Source organism: Chiloscyllium plagiosum, unplaced genomic scaffold (genome assembly GCF_037043375.1).
Source record: "Chiloscyllium plagiosum isolate Xiang-an unplaced genomic scaffold, Cpla_swu_hap1 HiC_scaffold_9, whole genome shotgun sequence".
NCBI lineage: Eukaryota > Metazoa > Chordata > Chondrichthyes > Orectolobiformes > Hemiscylliidae > Chiloscyllium > Chiloscyllium plagiosum.
Genome location: NW_028270147.1, coordinates 98355287 through 98381893, shown reverse-complemented (window position 1 = coordinate 98381893; position 26607 = coordinate 98355287). Strand labels below are relative to the sequence as shown.

Below are 26607 nucleotides of genomic sequence, written 5' to 3'. Positions count from 1 at the left end.
TGGGCAGTGCATTCCTTTATTGGGAGTTAGGAGCTGTTGCACCTGTAAAGGACATTAGTTTGGCCCCTTTTGGAATACTGTGTGGAATTCTGGCCTCCCTGCTGTAGGAAAAATGTTGGGAATCTTAAAAAGATTCAGAAAAGATTTCCAAGGATGTTGCCAAGTTGGAGGGTTTGAGCGATCGGGAGAGGCTGAACAGGCTGAGGCTATTTTCCCTGGATCGCTGGAGGCTGAGGGATGACCATATCGGGTTTCTAACATCATCGGGGGCATTGATCAAGTGAATAGAGAATATATTTTGGTCAGAGTGAAGGAGTCCAGAACTAGACAGCACAGGTGAAAAGTATCAGGAGAACAATTTAAACGGGAACTAGGGCATAACTTTTTCCTGCAGAGGGTGGTCCATTTTTGGAATGAGCTGCCAGAGGAAGTGGTGGAGGCTGGTACGATAACATTTAAAAGGCATTAGGATGAGTATATGAATAGGAAGGGTTTAGAAGGATATGGGCCAAATGCTGACAAATGGGACTAGATTAATTTAGGTAATCTGGTTGGCATGGACAAGTTACACAGAAGGATCTATTTCTGTGCTGTACATCTCTCTGACACTATGACTCTTTGTCTCTGTGGTTGGCATGGATGAGTCAGATCGAAGAGTCTGTTTCCATGCTGTACATTGCTATGACTCTAATTGTGTTTCAATCAAGCCCTCACTGCCTCAGACTCTCCCAAAGACAGTTACACTTTGCTTGAAAACCAGTCACTGTTGCAATTTCAGGAAAGGGGCAGACAATTTCTACACAACAAGATCCCACTGGAAGCAATGAGATCAAAGAGCATTCTTCATGATTTTGGTTCAAGGATAAATATTGTCCTGAACTCAACCCAAAGAGAAAGTAATTTGGTTCAGTTGGATGGAAAATGAGAAAATAGAAGGTAAAGGAGAAGGGAGGATTGCTGGTTAGTGATGGGATTGATTGTGACCAGAAAATAAAAGGAAGGGACGGAATTTTTGAATATCAAAAGAAACTTAAAAGTGCAGGGAAATCAATAGTAGAACAAACTTAAAGAGTTTGTATCTAAATGCAAGAAGCATTCTGAGTAATGGAGACAAAATGATGCCACTAATCAAGGTCAATTGAGTTTCCAAGGAATAAAAACTAATTAAAGCGGAGGAGGGCTCAGGAGAGGTTATTCAAGATTCTAGAAGATGTAAAAGGACAGAGAGTGTGGAAAGGATCAGGTATCGAACATAAATCACAGCAGATAAGGGGACAATGATGGGAAGGAGGGCAGTCAATGCAGGACTGAGGGAGTTGTACTTAAATACACACAATATACACAATGAGCTGTTTGTGCAGATTGAAACTAGCATGTACGATGTTGTGGGTATCACAGAGACATGGCTGTAAGGGGATCCGAGCTGGGAACTAAATATCTAAGGATCCATGTCATATCAAAAGGACAGGCAGATGAGCAGAGGGGCAAGAGTTGCCTTGTTAGTAAGAAATGATACAGTCAGAAGGTGTAGAATCTGTGGGGGTAGAGTTGAGGAACCCAAGAAATAAAGAATCTGATGCAAGTTATGTTTATGTCTCCAAGCAGTAACCAGGGTGTGGGGAAGGAAATCAATCAGGAGACAGAAAAGGGTAAAAACAATGACTGCAGATGCTGGAAACCAGATTCTAGATTAGAGTGGTGCTGGTAAAGCACAGCAATTCAGGTAGTATCCGAGGAGCAGTAAAATCAATGTTTCGGGCAAAAGCCCTTCATCAGGAATACAGGCAGACAGCCTGAAGGGTGGAGAGAAAAGTGAGAGGAGAGTGGAGGTGGGGGGAAAGTAGCATAGAGTACAATAGGGGGTGGGAGGATGGAGTGGATAGGTGGAAAAGAAGATAGGCAGGTAGGACAAGTTATGGAGACAGTGCTGAGCTGGAAGTTTGGAACTGGGGACAGAAAAACCAAATACAAAATGTTGTGGCAGAATTCAATGGATAGGTGGACTGGGTAGCACATCTCAACAAAAGGATTTCATGGAATGTCCATGAGATGGTTTTTGAAACAACTTGTGGTTGATCATTTGGAACAGGCAGTTTTGGATTCAGTGATGTGTAATGAGGCCAATTTGATTAGTGAGCTGAAGATGAAAGTATCCCTCTGGATAAGTGACCATAATATGATAGAAATCTCGCTGTAGCTTGAGAGGGAGAAGTTGCAATCAGATGGAACAGTATTTCAATTGAGTAAAGGTAAGTACAAAGACATGAGGAAGGAGTTGACCAGAGTTGATTGAATGGGGAGCCGAGCAGGTAAGATGGTGGGGCAGCAAACAGCAGAGTTTCTGGGCGTAATTCAGGAAACAGAGTAGGAATTCCTCCTGAAAAAGAAGAAACAGACTAAGGGGAGGACAAGGCAACTATGGCTGATGAGGGAGGTCAAGGACAGCATAAAAGCAAAAGGAAAAGGCATACAATGTGGTGGAGAATAGTGGGAAGCCAGAGGGTTAGGAAGTCTTTAAAAATCTGTGAAGGATAACTAAAAAAAAACATTCAGGGTACAGAAGGTGAAATGTGGAGGGAAAGCGAACCAGTAATATAAAAGAAGATTGCAAGAGTTTCATCAGATATATAAAAATGAAGAGGGAGGCAGAAATAGACATTGGAAAAAGAATAATAGGAAAATGAAGAAAAAGCCGAGGAATTGAATCCATACATTACATCAGTCTGCACAATGGAAAACACCAGCAATGTCCCAGTACTTCAAGACTGTCAGGGGGCAGAGGTGAGTGTAGTGGCCATCACTAAGGAGGAGGTACTGGGGAAGCTGAAAGGTCGGAATGTGGATAACTCACCCAGACTGGATGAACTACACCAGTGTGTTCTGAAGGAGATCACTGAGGAGATTGTGGGGACATTGGTGATGATCTTTCAGGAATCAATGGAGTCAGGGTGTGGAGGTATTTTCTAAATAAGGAAAGCATTTGGAGATCTAAAGCACAAACCTCATTCAGGTTTCTCTTAAGCTTAGCAGGCAGGTCCAGTTTGTGCTTGGGAAGGCAAATGAAATGGTAGCATTCATTTCAATATGGCTAGAATACAAGGGCAGAGATGTACTGCTGAGGCTGTGTAAGGCTCTGGTCAGACTGAATTTGGAATATTGTGAGCAGTTTTGGGACCCATATTCTAAGAAACAATGTGCTGGCATTGGAGGGATTTACAAGAATGATCCTGGGGATGAAGGGCTTGTCATATGAGGCGTGGTTGAGGACTCTGGGTCTGTACTCGATGGAGTTTAGAAGGATGAGGAGGGACCTTCTTGAAATTTACAGAATGCTGATAGGCCTGGATAGAGTGGATGCAGAGAAGATGTTTCCAAAAACCGGAGAGACTAGATAACCAAAGCACAGCCTCAGAATGAAGGGCCGACCCTTTAGAGATGAGATGAGGAGGAATTTCTTCAGCCAGAGTGTGATGAATCTGTGGAACTCATTGTTACAGAGGGCAGTGGAGGCCAAGTCACTGAGTGTATTTAAGACAAAGATAGATAGGTTTGTGATTGTTAAGGGGATTGAACGTTCCTGTGGAGTAGGCAGGAGCATGGGGGTGAGAAGCATATCTGCCAAGCTCAAATGGCAGAGCAGATTCCATGGGCTGAATGGCTGATTTCTGCTCCTGTTTCTTAAAGTCTTCTGGAGAGTTTCCCCAAAACCCTGGAACACTGAACCCACTGGACTGTGAGCCCTGCTGGAGCTGTTTGTCATCAGAACTCTGCAAAGAGATAATCCAAGAGTAGAAAGAGTGTGCATCCATGTGGGAACTTCAGAATGTTTCCCCGCTCCTGGAATACCATGAGTACAGGAATGTGGTCAGTGACAGCAGTTGGAGATCCAGGTTTCGGAGCTTGAGCAGCAGCTGGTGTCAGTGCTGAGTGTCCATGAGGCTGAGAGCTCCGTGGAGAGCACGTTTCTAGATGTGGTCACTCTGCAGCTTCAGAGTATGCAGGGAGAGAGGGAATGGGGGAGCAGCAGACAGTCCAACAGGACCAGGCAGCTAGTACAGAAATCCCCTGAGTGCATCCCACTGTCCAACCAGGATTCACTTCAGAATTCTGATGAGAATGATGAGAATGGGGGTCTTTACTTTCTGAATATAGTTTGGAGTAGCAGCAGTGTAATGGGCAGAGAGGGGCCAGAGTTGCGAGAATGTGTTCAGGTGAATTTTCAGGAGGCATCGGTGGCTCAGTGGTGGCTCCGGTGGGGCAGCACGGTGGCTCAGTGGTTAGCACTGCAGCCTCACAGTACCAGGGTCCCAGGTTCGATTCCAGCCTTGGGTGAGTGGAGTTTGCACATTCTCCCTATGTCTGTATGGGTTTCCTCCGGGTGCTGTGGTTTCCTCCCATGGTCCAAAGATGTGCAGGTCAGGTGAATTGTCCATGCCTAATTGTCCATAGTGTTAGATACATTACAGAGAGGGAAATGGGTCTGGGTGGGTTACTCTTCAGAGGATCAGTGTGGACTTGTTGGGCTGAAGGGCCTGTTTCCACACTGTAGAGAATCTAATCTAATTATTGGCAGCGAAGAAGGCTGTCTAAGAATACAATGGAATCTTGACCAACTGGGGCAGTGGGCTGAGGAATGGCAGATGGAGTTTAATTCAGATAAATGTGAGTGACTTGGTAAGACACAAGAGATGGGTGAGATCCCAAACAAATATTTCAGGTCAGTATTTACTGTGGAGAAAGCTAGGGAATTTGGAAAAATAGTGATGACTTGAAAAGAGACCACACACAAATGAGGAGACGCAAAAGATCTTAAAACACATAAAGATAGATAAACCCTAGGACCTGATCATGTGTATCCCAGAACATTGTGGGAAACTAGGGAAGAGATTGCTGGGCCCCTTGCTGAGATATGTGTATCACTGACAACCATGGGTAAGGTGCTGGAGAACCAGATAGGTTGGCTAATGTTCTGCCATTATTTGAGAAAGACTGTAAGGAAAAGCCAGGGAACTATAGACCAGTGAGCCTGATGTCAGTGCTGGGTAACATGTTGGAGTGGATTCTGTAGGATAGAATTTACATTCTTTGGATAATCAATGTGGTTCTATGCATAGGAATTCATGTCTCTTGAATTTGATTGAGGAGGTGACAAAGAAGATTGATGAAGACAGAACAGTAAACATTGTCTATATGGACTTTAGTAAAGTGTTTGACAAGGTTCCACATGATAGACTGGTCAGTAAGGTTAGACCACATGGGATCCAGAGGGAGTGAGCCATTGGGGTAAAAAAATTGGATTGAAGATGGGAGACAGAGAGTGGTGGTAAAGTGTTTTTCAGACTGGAGATCTGTGAATAGCTGTGTGCCACAGGCATTGGTGTTGGGTTCACTGCTTTTGTCATTTAAAAAAATGATTTGGATGTGAATATAGGAGTTTCAGTAAGTTTGTAGATGACATCAAAATTGGCGGGACAGTAGATAGTGAAGAAAATCATTTCAGGGTACAGTGGGACCTTGATCAGATGGGGCAATGGGCAGAGGTGTGGCAAATGGAGTTCAGTTTAGATAAATGTGAGATGTTGCATTTTGGAAAGGCAAACCAGGGCAAGAGTTATACAGGTAATGGGAGGGCCCTGTGGAGTGTTGCTGAACACAGAGACCTAGGGGTGAAGATGCAGGTGCATTATTCCTTGAAAGTGGGGTCACAGGTAGACAGGTTGATGAAGAAGGTGTTGGGTACACTTGCCTTGATTGGTCACTGCATTGAGTACAGGAGTTGGGACATCATGGTGCAGCTGTATAGGAGATTGGTGAGGCCACTTTGGGAATACTGTGAACAATTCTGATCATTCTGCGATAGGAAGGATGTTGTTAAACTTAAAAAGCTGCAGAAATAATTTACAAGGACATGGCCAGGAATTGGAAGGTTTGAGCTAAAGGGAAAGGCTGAAGAAACTGGGGCTATTTTTCCTGCAGCATTCAAGGCTGAGGGATGGCCTTATAGATGTGTATAAAATCATGAGGGGCATGGACAGGGTGCATATCCAAGGTCTTTTCCTTGGGAAAGGGAGTCCAAAACAAGATGGCGTAGGTTTAAGGTGAGAGGCAAAACATTCAAAAGGGACCTGAGGGGTAACTTGTCACACAGAGAGTAGTATGTGTATGGATCGAGCTGCCAGAGAAAGTGTTGGAGGCGGATACAATTACAACATTTAAAACACATTGGGATGGGTACATGGATAGGAAGGGTTTAGAGGGATGTAAGCCAAATGCTGGCAAATGGGATGAGGTCAGTTTAGGATATCTGGTGAGCATGGACAAGTTGAACTGAAAGGTCTGTTTCCACGCTGTATGACTCCATGACTATGAGAGGCCGGAATAGCTGAGACTTTTTACTCTGATGTGTAAGAGTCTGAGGAGTGACCTTGTAGAGGTTTATAAAATCATGAGGGACATAGAAAATGTGAATAATTCAGGAAGGAGGTGACGTTTTGTAGAAATGGCAAAAAATATTCCCAAAGATCATTCAGGGATGAGAAACATCAGTTATAAAGTTTGATTGGAGAATTTGGGACTGTCTTCTTTGGAGAAGGCTGAGAGGAGATTTGTTCGAGGAATTAAAACCAGGAGGGGCCTGGACATAGTAAATAGGAAGAAAATGTTCCCAATTGAGAAAGGATTGAGACTGAGAGACCGCAGATTGAAAGTAATTGGGAAAAGTAACAAAAGTGAGATGGGGAACAACATGTTCAGCCAGTGGGTGGTTAAGGTGTGGAATGCACTGCCTGAGAGTGTGGTGGAGGCAGCTTCAATTGAAACATTCCGAAGGGAATGAGACTATTATTTGAAAAGGAACAATGTGCAGGGTGACAGGGAGAAGACAGGAGAATGACACTCAGTGAATTGCTCATTCAGAGAGCCAGTACACACAGGATGGACAGAATGGCCTCCTTGTGCACTGTAACAATTCTGTGATTGTGTGATTGAGCAGAGTTAAAGCTGGGGGAGGTGGGAGCTCGGTGTCTCACTGTGCTGCTGCTGCTGCTGCTGCTGAGGTCAGTGAGATCAGAGACTGGGACAGGGAGCCAGAGCTCACATCAAAATCTGCCCGTGTCCGTCACACTGAGACTGGCAGGAGGCTACTCACTGATTTCACTCCATGCTGCAGGAATGGGACCACAGGATGCAACTGGACAGAGCTCCTCCACACGGTGAGTAAATCTTACTGACTTATATCTTGTTTTTTAAAGGGAGCAATGGAACTAAAGAAATACAGCTGGACACCCTGTTAGACACAGTGCTCCTCAATCAACCATTTCATTCACTGCAGCTTCTCACTAACACCTTCAACAATTCAGCAACTGTATTTTAGAAATTGTGTTTCAGTATTGACAGGGTTAATAACGAAGGATTGAAGTTTACTTACTCAGTCTGAGTTTGGTTCCTTTACCGAACGTAAGCCACAGTGAGAGCTCCTAGTGGAGAGGCTGTACAAAAACCTCTGCTCTCTGCTTCCCCCCATCACTCTCAACCTCTCCCAGTCTCTCATTCACTCTCACCCTCTTTCTGCCCCTCTCTGTCTTTCCCTCATTCATGTGTCTTTGTGTCTCTGTCTCTGTCTCTCTGGGTTGTGTGCAGCTGGGCTTGGGAGAGTTGTGAAATTCGAAGTTAAATCTTGCAGCTGCCCTTCACATATGGCCATAGAATGTAAGAGGGAAACGTGAGGCCTTCAGTGAGCGGTGGACACCACAGGGACTGGAGTGTATCGTGGACAGTGACAATCCCAGCATGGGGTAATTTGCTCAGTTTCATTTATATCTAACTGTCGGATATGTCAGTTCAGGTGGTGGGACTGTGTGTGTCCAGTATTATACATTTTATATTACTCTGGGATATGTCAGTACAGAAGGTGATGCTGTGTGTATTGAGGTTTTTGTACGGATCTGTATCACTGTGAAGGCCAGCTGTAATGCTGCTGACAGTAATAGTCAGCGACATCCTCATTCTGAACGTTGCTGATTTTCAGGGTGAAACTGGTCCCTGATCCACTGCCGGTGAATCGATTGGAGACTCCTGTGAATCGATTTGTTGCATAATAGATCAGGAGAGAGGGTTTCTGACCTTCTCGCTGCTGGTACCAAGCAAGGCTGCTGCTAATGCTTTGACTGGCCGTACAGGTGATGGTTGTGGTCTGGCCCAGTCCCACTGACAGCACCGGGGGAGACTGGGTCATGGTGATGTCCCCACTGATACCTGAGGGGTCAGAGAGAAACACAGTGAAGTCAGAACTGTCACAGAAAGAGCCGGTCAAATGAGAGATTGTTGGAGACACTGAGCTTTCCTCTGGTTTCAGCATTTTCCCTTCAATCACAAGTCGGTGGAATTGGAGTGAAGTGGAGAGCAGCTAAAGATTCAAGGTGGAAGGAGAGAGATTTGTACCTGTGACACAGAATGCCAGGGGCCAGATCAGCTGGATGTGTGAAATCATGGTGTGTGCTCCTGTCCCTGTGCCTGGTTCCTGATAAACTCTCCCTTCACTGGGCTCTGCTTTATAAAGCTGCAGCCTGTGAGAGTCTGACTGGGTGTTCCTCAGTATGTAAATGGAATCAGGCAGAGAGAGCCACGTCAGTCCCTCGCACTTCCTCGTCTCTCTCTCTCTCTGTCTCAGAGTCATTGATGTGAACAGCAGTGAATGAGGCCATTTGGCCCATTGTATCTGTGCTGTTAAACAACGATCTGATGACACTAATCCCACCCTCCAGCTCTTGGTCCATTACCCTGGAGGTTACAGCAACACAAGGGAATATCTAAACACTGCTCCAATGTCACGAGAGTTTGTGAGTCAACCAGCCTTTCAGGCAGTGAGTTCCCGACTCCCACCACCCACTGGGTGAAAACAGTTCTCCTCAACTCTCCTCTCTCTCTCGAACTCGACTGTGCCTGGACTCACTGGAATTCAGATGGATGTATAAAATTCTAACAGGGCTGGGCAAGGAGGAGGTTTCCCCTGGTTGGGGAGTCTGGAACCAGGGGACACAGTCTCAGGGGGATATGGGGTAGACCATTCCGAACTGAGATGAGGAAACATTTCTTCACTCAGAGGGTGGTCAACCTGTGGAATTCTCTTCACTGAAGGCTGTGGAGGATAAGGAACTGAATATATTGAAAAAAAAGAGAGATAATTGTGTGCATTTTAACAGCGTGAAGGGAATAGGGAAAAGCAGGAATATGGCTTTGAGATAGAGGATCAGCCATGATCATACTGAATGACAGAGCAGGCTCAAAGGGCCGAATGGCCAACTCCTGCAGCAGTTTCTATGTGTCCATGCCTGTGTTACCTTCAATCTCTGTCCCAGGTTATTGAGTCCTTGTCTCATGCAAAAAGTGCCTTCCTACCCACCCTATCACTGCTCCGAATAATCTTATCTGCTCCAAGGAAAACAACCCCAACCTTTCCAATCTTTTCTCAAAGCTCAGATTCAGGCAGCATTCTGGGAAATCTCCCCTGTACCCTCTCAAGTACAATCACATCCTTCCCAGAATGTGGTGACCAGGACTTGTCCCTCTCTCTCTGTCTCACATCTGCCACATCTTTCTCTCTCCCTCTCTCTCCCCACTGTTAATCTCTCATGTTTTCTCTATCTCTTTCTCACACTCTGTCTCATAGTCACTCCCTCCAATTCACTGATGATTTCTCACTCCATCTCGTAATCTCTGTTTCTCCATCTTTCTGTCTCTGTCACTCTCTCCCTCTCTCACTTCAATTAAAGCCTCCAACTGTTATCTTTCTCTCTATATTCCTCCCTCTGTCTCTCTCCCTCCCTCTCTGCATCCCAACTACAGTCTCTCTCCCTCCCTCTCTGTCATTCTGTATCTACCCTTTCTTATGTCTCTCTCTATCTCACACTCAACACTACCCTCCCTGTCAATTCTCTTCATGCTTGGTCTCAGACCCATCCTGTCTCTTTCTCTCTCCTTGTCCCTTTGTCTCTCTCCATCCCTCTCAGTCACACGGTCTCACATCTTGTTTCTCTCTCTCTATCCCTCCACTTCACCATTTCTACCTCCCTCTACCTCTCTCTTGGTTCCCTCACATATATCACACTGTCTCAGATGTTCCTCCCTCTCTCTGTATCTCTCTCTCACACACACTCACACACACACACAGACACTCTCGTTCTATCTCTCTCTGTCTCGCTTCTCTCTCTTTCAGACAGTGTCCCAGGTGGTGACAGTTGAATGCTGCATAAATCTCCCTCTGCTCTGCCTCACTAATGGATGTTAACCCTTGATCCGCATCTTCTCCTGGAGTAAAACCCCATTTCCCACATTGACCAGGGTTTTGTCTGTCTTGGGAAGACGGGTGATTCTTGTGAAATGAAGGACAGTTCTGTGCTGTTGGCCTTTTCTCACTGGGGACTGGTTTGGACACAAACCTCATTCCATGAAGGCCCAGCAGAGAGAGGAGATCCTCAGGCCATCAGTGTGAGCTGGAGGGGCAGGATAGGCTCTGACCCACTGACCCATCCTGTCCTTTCACAACATGTTCCAATCCCTTCCCCTCTCCTTCCCCTTTCACAGTCAGTTTTTTCTGAAATGGAGTGGTCCCTTCCCTGTCTCACACCAAGGAGGAGATGGACAGATATTTAATGGGTAATGGGTTAAAGGATGATGGAGAGTGGGCAGGAAAGTGGAGTTGAGGCTGAGATGGGACCACTGCATGATTGTATTAAATGGTGGAGCGGGCTCGAGGGGCTGAATTGCCTGCTCCTGCTCCTAGTTCTTATGTTCCTCCACCCCCTCCCCTATTCCTCTTACTGCAACTTTGTGAACCATCTTGGACTGTTTTGAACATTGAAGGTGCTATGTGATTTCAAGATTTGTGTGGATTTAATGTGGGGACAAAATTGTGCAGGGGGCTGTGATAGCTCCTGCAGTTGAATATCCTGCTGGCAACCTCCAGCCTTCCACATACAGAATGGGGAAGTGGGGGAGGACAGAATGTACTGCAGATGGAACTGTCCCCCAGCAATGTGGTTGACCCTTAACTGCCCTCTGAAATGGCCCAGCAAGGCTCTCAGTTGTATCAATTATGACAATGTTTCAACAAAGAAATGAGACCGGACGGACCACAGGCATCGATCTAGACACGGAAAAGACAATGACAGAAACAGCCCTGTCTACCCTGCTCCATCCTCCTTACTGACATCAGGGGGTGAGTGCCAAATTTAGGAGAGCTGTCTCACAGACTAGTCAAGCAACAGCCTGACACAGTCATACTCACAGAATCATACAGACAATGTCCCAGACACCGCCATCACTGTCCCTGCATGTGTCCTGTCCCACCAGAAAGGCAGACCCAGCAGAGCTGATGACACAGTGGTCTACAGCCAGGAGGGAGTTACCCTGGGAAGTCTCGAAGTTGGCTCTGGACCCCGTGAAGACTCATGACAGCAAGTTAAACATGGACGAGGAAACCTTCTGGTGATTACAAGATATCTTGCTCCCTCGGCTGATGAATCAGTCTCTCCTCCATGTTGAACAGCATTTGGAGGAAGCACTGAGGGTGGTGACAGCAGAGAGTGTACTCTGGGTGTGGGATTTCAATGTCCACCACTGAGAGTGGCTCGGCAGCAGCATTTCTGATCGAGCTGGTTGGTTCCTAATGGACGTAGCTGAGGGACTGGCTCTGCAGCTGGTGGTGAAGGAACCAAATAGATGGAAAAAGATGCTTGACCCCATCCTCACCAATCTTGTGGCTGTAGATACATCTGTCCTTGACAGTATTGGTAAGAGTGACCATCACAGAGTCCTTGTAGAAATAAAGTCTGACCTTCACATTGAGAATCCCCTCCATTGTGTTGTGTGGTCCTATCACCATGCTAAATAGGACAGACTTTGAACAGATATTGCAACTAAAGGCAAGCTCATAAATGGGGATGATTGCCAAAGATTGCACAATGTTCAGCACCATTCTCACCTCCTCAGGTACTGAAGCAGTCCATGTTCAAATGCAACAATATCTGGACAATATCCAGGTTTCATCTCAGAAGCAGTATTTCCCATCGGTGTCATGTAAATGCCAGCCAATGACCATCACCAATAAGAGACAATCTAACCATCGCCCCTTGACAGTCAATACTATTACCATCACTGAACGCCCACTATCAACATTCTTGAGGTACCATTGACCAGAAACACAACTGGACTCACCACAGAAGCACAGTGGTTACAAGAGCAGGTTAGAGACTAGGAATACTGTATCGAGAAATTCACCTCCTGATTCCCCCAAAGCCTGTCAACCAAGTCAGGAGTGTGATTGAATACTCCCCACTTACCTGGATGGGTGCAGCTCCAACAACATTCATAGATTGGTAGTGTCACAGAGTCATACAGCATAGAATCAAACCCTTAAGCCAAACTTTTATATGCTGACCAGGTTTTCTGAAGTGAACAAGTCTCATTTGCCTGCATTTGGCCCGTATCCCTCTAATCCATTCCTGTCTATATCTTTCTTATCCACTCAAAAAACTTGATACCATCCAGAGCCAAGAACCTGCTTGATTGGCATCATATTCTCAAACCATCCACTCTCACCATTCCCGATGCTCAGTGGCAGCAGTGTGTATTATTGATAAGATGCACTGCAGAAACTCACCAAAGGTCCTTGGATAGCACCTTCCAAACCCATGAACAAAAATAGAAATCGCAGGAAAAGCTCAGCAGGACTGGCAGCATCTGGGGAGAGAAATCAGAGTTAACACTTCGTGCTTGACCCAATCTCTCTTCACAGATGCTGCCAGACCTGCCGAGCTTTTCCAGCAATTTCGATCTTTGTCTCGGATTTACAGCATCCACATTTCTTTTGGTTTCCTTCCAAACCCACGTCCACTTCTATTTCGAAGAACAAGAGCTGCAGACACATGGGAACACTATGAGCTGAAATTTCCCCTCGGAAAAGCTTGGCATCCTGACTTGGAAATATATTGATGTTCCCTCAGCCTTGCTGGGTTAAAATGCTGACATTCCCTCCCGAAGAGCATTATGGGTCAAATTACAGCTTGTGGACTATAGCGATTCAAGAAGCAGCTTCCCACCGCCTTCTCCAGGGTAACTAGGGACAGCGTAAAAAATGCTGGGCCAGCCGGTGAAGCCCACTTCCCACGAGTGAATATGCAAAACCGAATGAGGTGTCCCTCAGGTGGGGCGAGGGAATGTTCAGGGTCCTGAGCTCCATTTCCCAGCCCAGGCAGTTTGTCTCCCAATGAATGAATGAAATACCAATTTGGAGCCCAGTTTAGGGGCAGCCTTGTGCTGTATACCCAGGTCGACAAGAGTGAATTAAGATCGAGCTGGAAAGGAACGGTTTGTTGGATTATGGGGAGAGAGAGGAGCAGTAGGACTACTTGGGTCACTCACAGACACAATAGGCTGAATGGCCTCCTCTTGTGCTGTCAGATTCCAGGGAGTGCAGATGGTTCAGTTTTCTCCTGTCTCAGTAATAAACATCCAGTTGCTCCGAGCTCCTCTCTTGGTGAAGTTTCACTTCCTCTCTTGGTGAAGTTTTGACCTTGTGCTCTGACAGTCCTTGCAGTTATTTTTTACACTGGGGCTTTCTGCTGTGGTCAGAATCTCTAATAATAAGTGTCCAATCAGTGACAATCACAGCAGCTAAGGGCAGTCAGGACTGAGGAGCCAGGCTCACTGGGAAACACATTGAAAAGATCAAAGCCATCCTCTTCAGCTCCCAGTATAAACTCCATCCCTCTCCCTGAGAACTATCTGCTGCTCAACCAGACTCTTTACAACCTTAGACTCATCTTTGAGGCTGATCTGAGCCCCACATCCTCCACATGACAAAGATCAGACACTGAAAATCTCAGCTATGTGATGGGGACTCCAAACATGACCATTCCAATGTTGTCCTGACCCACATCACAGCCACCATCTTCGGTAAACATCAGCTCATCCCAAACTCTGCTGCCAGTATCCGAACTCACACCAAGTCCCATTCCCCCATTCCCTCCCCCTGTGCTCACTGACCTACATTGGCTCCCAGTCCAGCAACATCTTGATTTGCAAGTTCTCATCCTTGTCCTCAGACCTCTCCCTGTCCTTCCACCCTCCCTATCTCACCCTCCAAACCACCTCACTCAGTGTGATCAACAATCTTGGATATATGGCTCTCTATTTCTTCATCCAAGTCATTGAGAAATTTTGTGTGAAGCTGAGGTCCCAGCACAGATCCCTGGGGACACCACTATTCACATCTTGCTCATTGAAAGACATGCACATTATCCCTCCTCTCTGTCTCCTAGCTCTGGACCCACTCCTGACCCAAGGTAAATGCATTTCTCAAACTCCATCTGATTCCATATCTCTTTCTAAATGTTTTGTGGAATTCCCTATGGACAATAGCCATCGACATTCCCTTATATCCCACATTAGTGAGCTCCTAACAAAGTGTAACCAGGCTAGTTAAAGATGTCTGAACCTTTGTAAATCCATGCTGACTCTCTCGGAATAGTTCATATTAGTTAGTCATTTGTTAGTCATCCTGTCACTAAAACAGATTCAATCAATTCCTGACAACAAACATTCAATGGAGATGTTCATTGTGAATGAGGTTAGTAAACAGCTAGCACTGACACGACGGGCTGAACAGCCTCCTCCTGTGCTGGAGCCTTCTCTGTCTCCTTGACGGAAATATTTTACAGATTAAAAAATAAAGACCAACAAGAAATTTAAAAATACAAATTAAAACCGCCTCAAACAATTTCCACATACAGGGCCAGGCGATGGAGAGTAATTGCACGATGGGGAAGCTGGTGGAGCCCATTGTAGCTCAGAGTGACCACATCTGCAGCAAGTGTTGGTTGCTCAAGGCACTCCAGCTCAGAGTTGATGATCTGGAATCTGAGCTTCAAACACTGTGACACATCAGGGAGGGGGAGAGTTACCTGGACACTGTGTTTGAGGAGACAGTCACACCTTGTAGGTTAAATACTTCAAATTATGGCCAGTGCTCTGGGACAGGAGGGTGTAACTATAAGTGAGCAGGTTGATGCAGCCTGAATTTAGTATTGTAGGAGCCTCAGCTCCTTGTCCACCAGGAATGAGGTACTTGCTTCCTGTGTCAATGAGGAAAAGGATTGCTTTTGGAAACTATTGCGGATACACTGCAGAATGGGCAAGCGTGGTTTGGAGCTTTTTGGCGATAGTGACCATAATTCTATCAAGTTCAAAGTCATTAAGATTAGATTAGATTCCCTATAGTGTGGAAACAGGCCCTTCAGCCCAACAAGTCCACAGCAACCTCCAAAGAGTAGCCCACCCTCGTCTGACTAATGCACCTAACAACCATGGACAATTTAACATGGACTATTCACCTGACCTGCACATCTTTGGAATGTGGAAGGAGACCCGAGTACCCAGAGGAAACCCACACAGATACAGGGAGAACGTGCAAACTCCACACAGACAGTTGCCCAAGGCCGGAATAGAACCTGGGACCCTGGTGCTGTGAGGCAGCAGTGCTAACCACTGAGCCACTGTGCCACCCTTTACTTATAGTAAGTAAAGAGATAATGATAGAGCAGAAATTAAGTGTCAAAATAGGGGGAAGGCCAATTTTGACACCATTAGCTAGGCTAACACGGGGGAGACAATGGCCATTGGTATTATCGCTGGACTATTAATCCAGAAACTCAGCTAATGTTCTGGGGACCATGGCAGACAGTGGAATTTGAATTCAAGAATGGTTCTGGAATTAAGAGTCTAATGGTGAGTGTTAATCCATTGTTGATTGTGGAGAAAACTCATTCAGTTCACTAATAACCTTTAGAGGAGAAAATGTGTCATCATTACCCAGCCTTACATGTGACTCCAGACACACAGCAATGGGTGGCATTGTGACTCAGTGGTTAGCACTGCTGCCTCTCAGTGCCAGGGTCCCGAGTTTGATTCACTCTAGGGCAACCGTCTGTGTGGAGTTTGCACGTTCACCAGATATCTACATGAGTTTCTGTCAGGTGCTCTGGTTTCCTCCCACAATTCAAAGATGTGCAAGCTAGATGGATTGGCCATGCTAAATTACGCATAGTGTTCAGCGATGTGTAGATTAGGTGCATTAACCATGGGAGATGCAGGGATAAGGGGATAGATCTGAGTGGGATGCTCCTCAGAATGTTGGTGTGGATCATGGGGTTGAATGGCCTGTTTCACACTGTATGGAACCTATGATTCTATGATTCCATGTAGTTGTCTGTTAACTGCCCTATGAGCAGGAAATGCTGGCTTGGCCAGAGATGTCCATATCCTATGAATGAATGAAGGAAACCACTGCACCGTGGGTCAGGAGGCCATTCAGGCTGGGGGAGCACAAAGAAAAGAGCGGGATTTGATAATGAGGAGGACTGATTGCATCATTTATAAGCAGGATTGAGAGTTCTGCATGGTGTGTTGCCTGCCTGGTGCCAAGATAAGGGGCATCTCGAACCGGCTTGAAAGTATAATGGAGTGCGGGGGTGGGGGAAATGGGGGAGGATCCAGTTGTTTTGCGTGTTGGGACCAACAACCTCAGTAAAAATAGGCAAAAGGTCCTATTTGGGCAATATCAGGAAAGCTATCAGAAGAGACAAATAAGAAAGAGGTGAATACAGCATCAGTGCTGAGGAAGAGATTCCAATGAATGGACCAAATAAGAGTTCGAAATATACGAATGCACTGAGTGTAAGGAATAAATTCAATAATCTGCACGCACAAATTCAAATTTAAGATTTTGCTATAGGATCAATTACTGAGACATATCTGCAGAATCGTTAGGATTGGGAACTAAATATATCCGTTTGTAAGGTTCACAGAATGGACATGGGGAAATGACAGAAGAGGTGGAGCAGCTTTATTGATTAGAAACACAAAGACTTCAATAGTGAGGGAGGTTATAATGAGGGGAAAGCATTCAGTGCAACTGAGGAGCAGAAAAGGCTCTAAAACTGTAATAGATATTGTATGCACCCCCTCGCCCCTTCCCCCCCCCCCCACACACACACACACACACTGCCAGCAGCAGCTCTGAGGTGCTGGATTGTATATATACAGAAATTAGACAAGCGTGTAGCCAAGCCAGTGTATTATTAATGGGGAAGTTTAACTTTAACTTAGATTGGGAGAGAGGCAAGCGCTCTGTCAGAAAGGTAGTGAAGTGCTGCTGTGTGTCCAGAATAGTTTCCAACAGCAATAGGTCCTGGATACAACAAGGGGACAAGCAATATTGGAATTAGTAATGAATAATGAGCCAGATTTAGTTAGCAACTATTTGTGCATGAACATTTATCAAATAGTGATCATAACATGATCGAGTTCAATGTCACATTTGAAAGTGAAAAGCATGAATCAGCTGCTAGAGTTTGAGATTCAGGTAAGGGCCGACTTTAACGAGATGAGACAAAAAATCTGCTCATGGGTAAAACAACTGAAGAGCAGTGGGGAATGTTTAAAGAAATATTCAACCAGAAACAAAACCAGTTTATACCTGACAGGGAAAAGCTCCACTTCTTCGAACAAACAACAATGGACAATTAAAGAGATAAGGAAAAGAATAAAACTGAAAACAAGGGCTTACAATAAAGCAAATAAAATAACAGGTTCTGCTGAATAGGAAAGATACAAAGGGTCACAAAGCAGCTTCTAAGAGCTACCAAAAGGGATTCTGAAAGGGAACGTGTAAGGGAAATCAAAATCAATAAGGATAAATGTTACAGTTCCATAAAAGGGAAGCTGGGAGGTCTGGAGCAATGTTGGTCATTAAAGACTGAAAGTGAGGGATCTTGTCAGTGACAATGGGGAAATGACAGCCATGTTAAATAAATACTTTACCTCAAGTTTTGCAGTAGAAAAGGAAAAGGAATTGCCTGAAGTCCCAAAGGAATTAACAGAGGATCAGGGACAGGGACTGAATAAAATTAATGTCAGTAAAATACCCGTAATGAGGAAATTAATGGAACTAAAGAGTGACAAATTCACAGAACCTGGGTTTCCATCTGAGGGTGATAAAGATAGTAACAGATCACAGTGTAGACACCCTGACTATAATCTTTCAGAATGATTCCTGAAGAAGGGCTCATGCCCGAAACATCGATTCTCCTGCTCCTTGGATGCTGCCCGACCTGCTGTGCTTTTCCAGCAACACATTTTCAGCTATAATCTTGCAGAGTTCCCTGGATACAGCAGTCATACCTCTGAACTGGAAAATTGCAAATGTCACTTCACATTTAACAAGGATGTGAGAGAAAAACCAGGAAATTACAGGTCACTAAGCCAATATTTGTGGTGTGGAAATTGTTGGGATCTATAATCAAGGATGGGGGTAACTGAAGACCTTGAAAATGGTCAGTTAATCAGGGAGAGTCAGCATGGTTTCATAACAAGTTGGTCACGCTGAAAAAATCTCATTGAACTTTTTTGAAGAGGATACGAAAGTCCTGGACACAGTAATGTCTATGGATGTTGTTTACAGGGACTTCCAGAAGGCATTTGATAAAGTCCCATGTAAGAACCCGTCAACTGAGGTAGAAATCCACAGAATTGAGGCTAAAATACTGACACACTTGGAAATTGGTTGAGAGACAGGTCATCGAAAATAGCGATAAGGGGTAAGTGCTGAAATTGGCAGGATGTGACCAGTGGTGTCCAATAGGAATGTGTGTTTATGCCTCAGTTATTTACAATATTTATTAATGAATTAGATAATGACATAGAAAGTCAGATACTCTAGTTTTCTAATGACACAAAGTTAGGCAGCATTGTAGGTAGTATCAATAGAGTCAGAGAGTCATACAGCATTCCTCCAGTGCAGTCTTTAACAGAGTATAATTTATCTTTGATAGACAACTCCTTGACCTCCATCTCTCTCTCTTACTCTCTCTCCCCTCTCCATCCTCACCCCACCCCCACCCCCCCCTCCCCCTCCCCCCCCCCCGCCTCAGTTGCAAAGATCTCACTTTGAATTCCACCCTTCTTTCTCTCTCCAAGCTCTATCCCCCACTCTCTCAGTTCTCCGGCTCTCTCTCTTTCTCTCTCTCTCTCCTTGAACTCCATCTCTCTCTCTCTCTCTCTCTCTCTGAGCCCCACCCCTCTCTCCATTTGAGCTGCTGGGACTCTGATCTGAGCCAATTTCAATGAATCCCATGGATAATAATGACCGGATATTTGGAGTGTGAGTTTGATGATGGAAATGTGAACCATTGCAGCAAAGACATTACAGATGGTTTGTACAGACAGCAAAGCCCAAACCAGAGCATTGTGTCAATCAACACAGAACTTATGAAAGCTTCAATAAAAGAGGTTATTAATGTGATTCTCAGAGATGTGTCATTATTCTAGTTACAAATGGCTCTTTCCCAGTGAAGGTCCATCCTGCTGAATATTAGATACAGCTGGGCTTTGGAGAAATATTGGGCAGGTGGAGTGTAATGTGGGGAGTGTGACCTTGTTCACTTTCACAATAATCATTCAAATGTGACTGGAGAGTTGCTAAGTCCAAATAGCAAAACTTGCCATTGGGTATAATCCGTTAGGTGTGATAAATACAGAAACTCGCTTAGTTCTAGTTATCAGTGAGTTCTTGTCAACATTCTTTTAACAAATCAATTTTTGACAAGAACAGAAGATTGTCTCTTCACTCTGGGGCTGTGCCCTTGGGTCTTCAACTCTCCTATTATTGGAAACATCTTCTCCATGTCCACTCGATCCAGGCCTCTCTGTATTCTGTAAGTTTCAATGACATTCCCTCTTATCCTTCTAAACTCCATCAAGTACAGAACCAATGTCCTCAATGACTCCTCATACAAACATCTTTGTATTTTCTGAGCAACCTCACTAAATCTACCTGTTGATCTTTTTCCAGATACAAAAATACAGTGTCTGAATTCTCTAATATCTCTGAATTTGTTCATCTCATAACAGGAAGTTTACTTTGGGAATTGTCCAGTTCTTTTTTGATCTCAAGCTTTTTCTGATCCCCTGCTCCATTATACTCACTACTTGAAAACCTGTACATGACTGAATGGTTCCTCAAAACCTGGGAGAAGAATTAAGGATGCTGGTTTTATGTTGAGGTTGACCTACAACTTGACAAGTAGGACACATTTTATAAAACTGCACCACATCTTTATCCAATTGTGGTTCAGTAAAATACCTGTTTCTGGATGCCTGTGTTTTCCTAATCCCCATATGGCCTGCCATGGGACTCTCATGTGCCCCTTGTACTATCTCCTTATGATAGCTGGGTGGTACCACTAGCCAATATCTAACCGACCATTCTTCATCTGGGGGTCCATGGAGGGGGGGGAAGGTCTCCACTTCCCCATCAGCCTCCATTCTGAAAGTAATAACACTCTGAAACCCCTCCAGCCTCGACCTCAGTATGAGCTGACTGTGCTCATTTATTTCATTCAGGATCTGCTTTTTGGATCTGCTGTAATTAGGGACATCATACCAAACACTCCACCTGGATTATCTTCATCCTTTCGGAAAGTTTCAGTGATCCTTTCACTTGCCTGTGGTGTCATATCAGCCCTTATTGATGGATTTTGTTTAACCATTGCCCTGGTTACCTCACACGAAGGACAGAGACCAGGAACCTGTTCCTGTCATTGTTCTGTTTCTTGGCCCTTCTTTGGACATTCTGTAATTATCGGGGAAGCTACTGCTTTTAGTCCTGATAAATCATTCCCCAGAAGGAAATCGACTCCCTCAACAGGGAATGTTTTCCCCGCTCCGACAATTACTTCTCCTGATAACAAATCACATTCCAGTTGTACCTTTCAGAATGGAAGTGGAATATATTCTCCACCAATCCCATTGATTAATACCTTAGCTCCCATCGAGCTCTGTGGAGGAAAAATCAATTCTTTCTCCAGTAAAAGTGATTGTGTTGCCCCTGTATCTCTCAGTTTGGTTCTGGGTTTAGCTGAAGAAAAGGGAGTCACCATTCCTTTTAAAAAAAATCCTGTCCACCTCTCATCTACCTTCCAACTTCCTTTACTAACCACAGAATTTACCTCCAGTCTTTTTGTTATAATTACAACTACAACCTGCTCTGTGGGATTGTCAGTTTGTGTTCCCTTCTCTGACTCATTTTTACTCACTCCTATAAATCCCATGAGTTTACCTCACAATTTTCAACATTCCAAATGCACATGGCCCACCTTATTCTAAAAGAAACATTTCAGCTTCTGATCATCCTCAGCAATTTCCTTCTGAATCTGAGGAGGAGTTCTCGGGCTGTTCCCTCCTGTCCATTCTCTCCCCTGGCTCCCTGCCTTCCTCACACTCTCCCAATTTTTATTTTTCTCCCAATTCTGGGCCTGATGGGAATAAGTTTTCTGGATCGGTCTCCCATCAGATGACTTCTCCACCTCCTGATGCTGCTTGGCTTGTTGTGCTCTTCCAGCCTCCTGTTTGTCTACTTTGGATCCCAGCATCTGCAGGGTTTTGGCTTTACCGAAGTCTATAATCATTAGCCATTCTAGCTGCTTGTCTTACTGTCGTTCCCCTTTGGTCTTCTACATGAATAATTCTAGAAGGGAAAGAAATTTTAAATTCTTCTCAAAGGATAACTTCTCTGAGAGCATTGTAAGTATTCTCAGCTGGTAATGCTCTTATCTGCCTGTCAACATTATTTTGTTGAACTCTCTTAAACTCAGTACAGGTTTGTCCAGGCTGTTTGTGTATGTTCTGAAACATCTGTCTGTATGTTTCTGGGGCCAACTCATATGTGCTTAGAATAGCCGTTTTCACCTCCTCATGATCCTGAGAACATTCCTCTGACAGGGATGCAGAAACCTCTTGTGCTTCCAAGTTCATTTTTGCACAGGCAAGGTCCAACCTGTTTTTCCCACCTCGCTTGTGTTGCTATCTTCACTAACGACATGAAAAATGCTTCCACATCCTTCTCTTCATTGTCATAGAGTCATACAGCAAACAAACAGGCCCTTCTGTTTGTCGACATGTCGATGCCAATCAGTAATCACCAAACTCCATTTACCTGCACTTGGTCTGTAGCCTTCCATGCCCTGGCATTTTATGTGCTCATCTGGATGTTTCTTAAATGTTGTGAGAGGAGCTGCCTACACCACCTTCTCAAACAGCACATTCCATATTTCTGCCACCCTCTGGGGAAAAAAGTCCCAAAACCCCTCTAAACCACTTTTTCACACGGTAAGCTTATTCCCTCTGGTCATAGACATGTCTGCCATGGGGAAAAGATTCTCACAATTGACTTTGTCTATGCCTTTCATATTTTTGTACACCTCAATCAGATTCCCCCCAGAGAAAACAAACCCAGTCTATCCAGTCTCTCCTCAGAATTAACACTTTCCATCCCAGGGAACATTCTGGTTAATCTCCTCTGTATCCTCTCCAGTCCAATCACGTTCTTCCAGCAGTGTCATGACCAGAAATGTGCACAGTATTCCAGACATGACCTAACCAATGCTCTATCAGGTAACAACAAGAATTATTCCTTTCTATATTCTACACCCTGGCTAATGATGACAAGCATCCCATATGCTTTCTTTTGGTTCGGCACTCTGGTTCGGCACTCACCCATCAGCGGAAACATGTTTCCTACACTCTGGAGGCAGGAAACATGTTTCTACTGATGGGTGCGTGCCGAACCAGTGATCACAGCTTAAAAATATGGGGTAGACCATTTAGGACAGAGATGAGGAGAAATTTCTTTACCCAGAGAGTGGTGGCTGTGTGGAATGCTCTGCCCCAGAGGGCAGTGGAGGCCCAGTCTCTGGATTCATTTAAGAAAGAGTTGGATAGAGCTCCCAAGGATTGTGGAATCAAGGGTTATGGAGATAAGGCAGGAACAGGATACTGATTTAGGATGATCAGTCATGATCATATTGAATGGTGGTGCAGGCTCGAAGGGCAGAATGGCCTACTCCTGCTCCTATTGTCTATTGTCTCTTCACCACCCTGTCAAGCTGATGCCTTCCGGGATTGATGAACTTGTACACCAAGGTCCCTTTGTTCCTCACTACTCCCAAGGAACATAAGAACATAAGAACTAGGAGCAAGAGTAGGCCATCTGGCCCTTCAACCCAGCTCTGCCATTCAATAAGATCAAGGTTGACCTTTTCATGGACTCAGCTCCACATAAGACCTAAAGACATAGGAGTGGAAGGAAGACCATATGGCCCATTGAGTCCACTCCGCCATTCAATCATGGGTGATGGGCATTTAAGGACAGTTACCCGCACTCTCTCTGTAGCCCTTAATTCATTGCAAGATTAAGAATTTATCAATCTCTGCCTTGAAGACATTTAATATCTCGGCCACCACTGCGCTCTGTGGCAATGAATTCCACAGGCCCATAACTCTCTAGCTGAAGAAATGTCTCCTCAGTTCCATTTTAAACTGACCCCCTCTAACTCTCAGGATGTGCCCACGGATGCTAGTATCCCTACCTAACAGAAACAATTTCCCAGCATCCAACCTTTCTAAGCCATGCTTTATCTTGTAGGTTTCTATTAGGTCTCCCCTCAACTTTCTAAACTCGAATGAATACAATCCCAGGATCCTTGGCCATTCATCATATATTAGACTTACCATTCCAGGGCTCACCCGAGTGAATCTCCACTGGACACGGTCCAGTGCCAGTATGTACTTTCTGAGGTGTGGGGCCTAAAACTGGACACAGTGTTTTAAATGGGGCCTAACCAGAGCTTTATAAAATCTCAGTAGCACATCTCATTTTACATTCCAATCGTCTTGAGATAAATGGCAACATTACATTTGCTTTCTTAACCACAGACTCAACCTGCAAGTCAACCTTGAGAGAATCCGGGACTAGCATGCCTATATCCCTTTGTACTTTGGCTTTATGAATTTTCTCACTGTTTAGAAAATAGACAATGCCTGTATTATTTTTTCTAAAGTGCAAGACCTGGCATTTGCTCTCACTATATCTCTTAATTCCTTTATTGTTAAAAAAAATCTGTCTTAGCTTTAAAACATTTACTGAAATTGCATCAATTTCTTTATTGAGCAAGGAATTTCATAGATTTATGACTCTCTGGGTGAAGATGTTCCTTCTCAATTCAGTCCTAAATCTGCTCCCCTTAATTTTGAGGTTAAACCCTCTTGTTTTAGTTTCACCTGCCAGTGGGAACATCCTCTCTACTTCTATCTTATCTATTCTCTTTATAATTTTATTTGTTTCTATAAGGTTCCCCTCATTCTTCTAAATTCCAATGAATATATCCCAGTCTACGCAGTCTCCATTCATAAGCCAACCCCCTCAACCCCAGAATCAGCCTAGTGAACTTTCTCTGCACCCCTCTAGTGTCAGTATAGGCTTTTTCAAGTCAGGAGACCATTACTGCACACAGTACTCCAGGTGTGGTCTCACCAGCACCCTGTACAGCTGCAACATAACCTTCCTGCTTTTTAAACTCAATCCCTTTAGCAATGAAGGACAAAATTCCATTTGCCTTCCTAATTGCTTGTTGTACCTGTAGGCCAACCCTCTGTGATTCATGCATAAGGGCACTCAAGGCACATGCCTTTCATTATGTATAACCTTCCCTTATTAGACCTCCCAAGTTGAATCACCTCAGAGGTATCAGGATTAAATTACATCTGCCATTGCTCTGCCCAATTTACCAGCTGATCAATATCAGACTGTAGCCTGAGACCCAGTAATCCAAGATGGCAGCAGAGTAGGATGCTTCAGCCCGAGTTCATCTGCTCCGTCTGTTTCCTTTTCTTCTTTCTATTCCAATTCTCTTTTCCTTTTCTTTTGTGTTTTTCTTTTGTCCTTCTCCCTTATTTCTTCTCCCGGGCACGGACTCCCAGCCTCAGTCGCCAGGTCTCTGACCCAGTGCAGACCTAATCATGTGGCCTCTTGGCTTGGTGTGGCAGTGTCCTGGCCTGGCAGGGAGGCTTTCCAGCCCGACAAGGCAGACTCTTCGTCCAACATGATGGCCTCTCAATTCGATGTGGTGGCCTCTCGGCCCAGCATGCTCGACTGTCAGCCCAGCGTGATGGTCACTCGGCCTAGTGTGGCGATCTCCGAGTGGCCGAGCGTGGTTGTCTCTCAGCCCACATAGTGGTCCTTTCTGTATATGGTGGTGTCTCCATCTGGGAAGGCCTCAGCGTGGACTTCCGGTCTCGAGATGATGACTTAAAGTATGATTCCCTGGTAGCTAAGTTCTTAAGAAATGCTGTAATGCTTGAACTTTCAGCTTTATTTCTTCATTTTCTACTTAAAACTAAAAAGATCTGCAACGTGTAACTTTGAACTTTATTCTTTCTTTCTACCTTGTTCTTACGATTCTGTACTGAGGTCCTTGTACCTAAGATGGCACCTTGTGAGGTGATGTTACATACTTTTCACTGTACTCCAATACTTTTGTACTCGAGTACACGTGACAATAAAGTAAAATAAAAATCAAATCAATATCAATAACACCACCAATTTATGTGGCCTCTGAAAACTTTCTAATTATACAATCACAGTCAATTTGTTGATGCACATTACAAACAGCAAGGGTCCCAGCCCCAATCCCTGTCTTACACCACTGGTCACAGGCTTCCAATCACAAAGACAACCCTCCACCATCACTCTTTGCCTCATATTTGGATCCAATTTGCCAAAATGCCGTGGATCCCATGGGCTCTTACCATAACTCCAGGAAAGGCAAGAGAGGTAGGCAAGTAGTGCAGGAGTCTTCTGTGGCTATCCCCATTTCAAACAAATATGCTGTTTTGGAAAATGTAGGGGATGATGGAAACTCAGGGGTACTTAGCATGAGCAGCCAAGTTTCTGGTATTGACACTGGCTCTAAAGTAATGAGAGTTACATCGGGTTCCAAACGATCGACTGTGTTAGGGGACTCTCTAGCCCGAGGTACCTCACTCACAATGAACATCTCCATTGAATGTCTATTGTTGGAAGTCATTGAGTCTGGTTTTAGAGACAGAATGTCTGACAAATATGAACAGACCAGAGTAAGTCAGCATGGATTTAAAAAGGGTCAGACATCTTTAACTAACCTGGTTACATGTTTTAACGAGGTCACTAATGTGTGAGATAAGGGAATGTGTTGTTTATTTGGACGTTCAGATGACATTCAAGGACGTTCCACACAAGTGTTATAATGTTATAGTTGGAACAAAGAGATGACAGATAAACATATTCTGGATCTTTCTGCGAAATGAATTCTCAAATAAATCTCAGACATGTTGGTGAACTTGGAGTTTTATCAGAGGAAGGAGCTGAAGGAAATCAGTTGTTGGAGGAAAATGGTTCTGGGAAAATTAAAGTGTGTTAAATCAGCAGGGCCAAATAATCTATTTTCAGGAGTGCTTCAGGAAGTGGTTGGAAAATATTAGAAACGTTGATGGTTATCTGTCGACTGTGAAATAGGTCCTACAGAGTGGAAGGAGCGAATTTAACACGATTATTGAAAAATAGAGAGAGAGAGAGAAAATAAGAAATTTTAGACCAATTAGCCGGAAATCAGCAGTAGAGAAAATGCCCAAGTTCATTATAAAATATTTTATAGCTTAGCACTTTGAAAACAGAGACTG

General features: G+C 44.5%; 1 gene segment (V, D, J or C); it reads right to left on the bottom strand.

Moving 5' to 3' along the window:
* LOC148149204 (Ig kappa chain V region Mem5-like) overlaps positions 1–26607 on the bottom strand; it is a 421612-nt gene that overhangs the window by 1531 nt on the left and 393474 nt on the right. Inside the window, 1 exon segment of the V gene segment in view lies at positions 7427–7460. Coding sequence covers positions 7427–7460 — 34 coding nt within the window.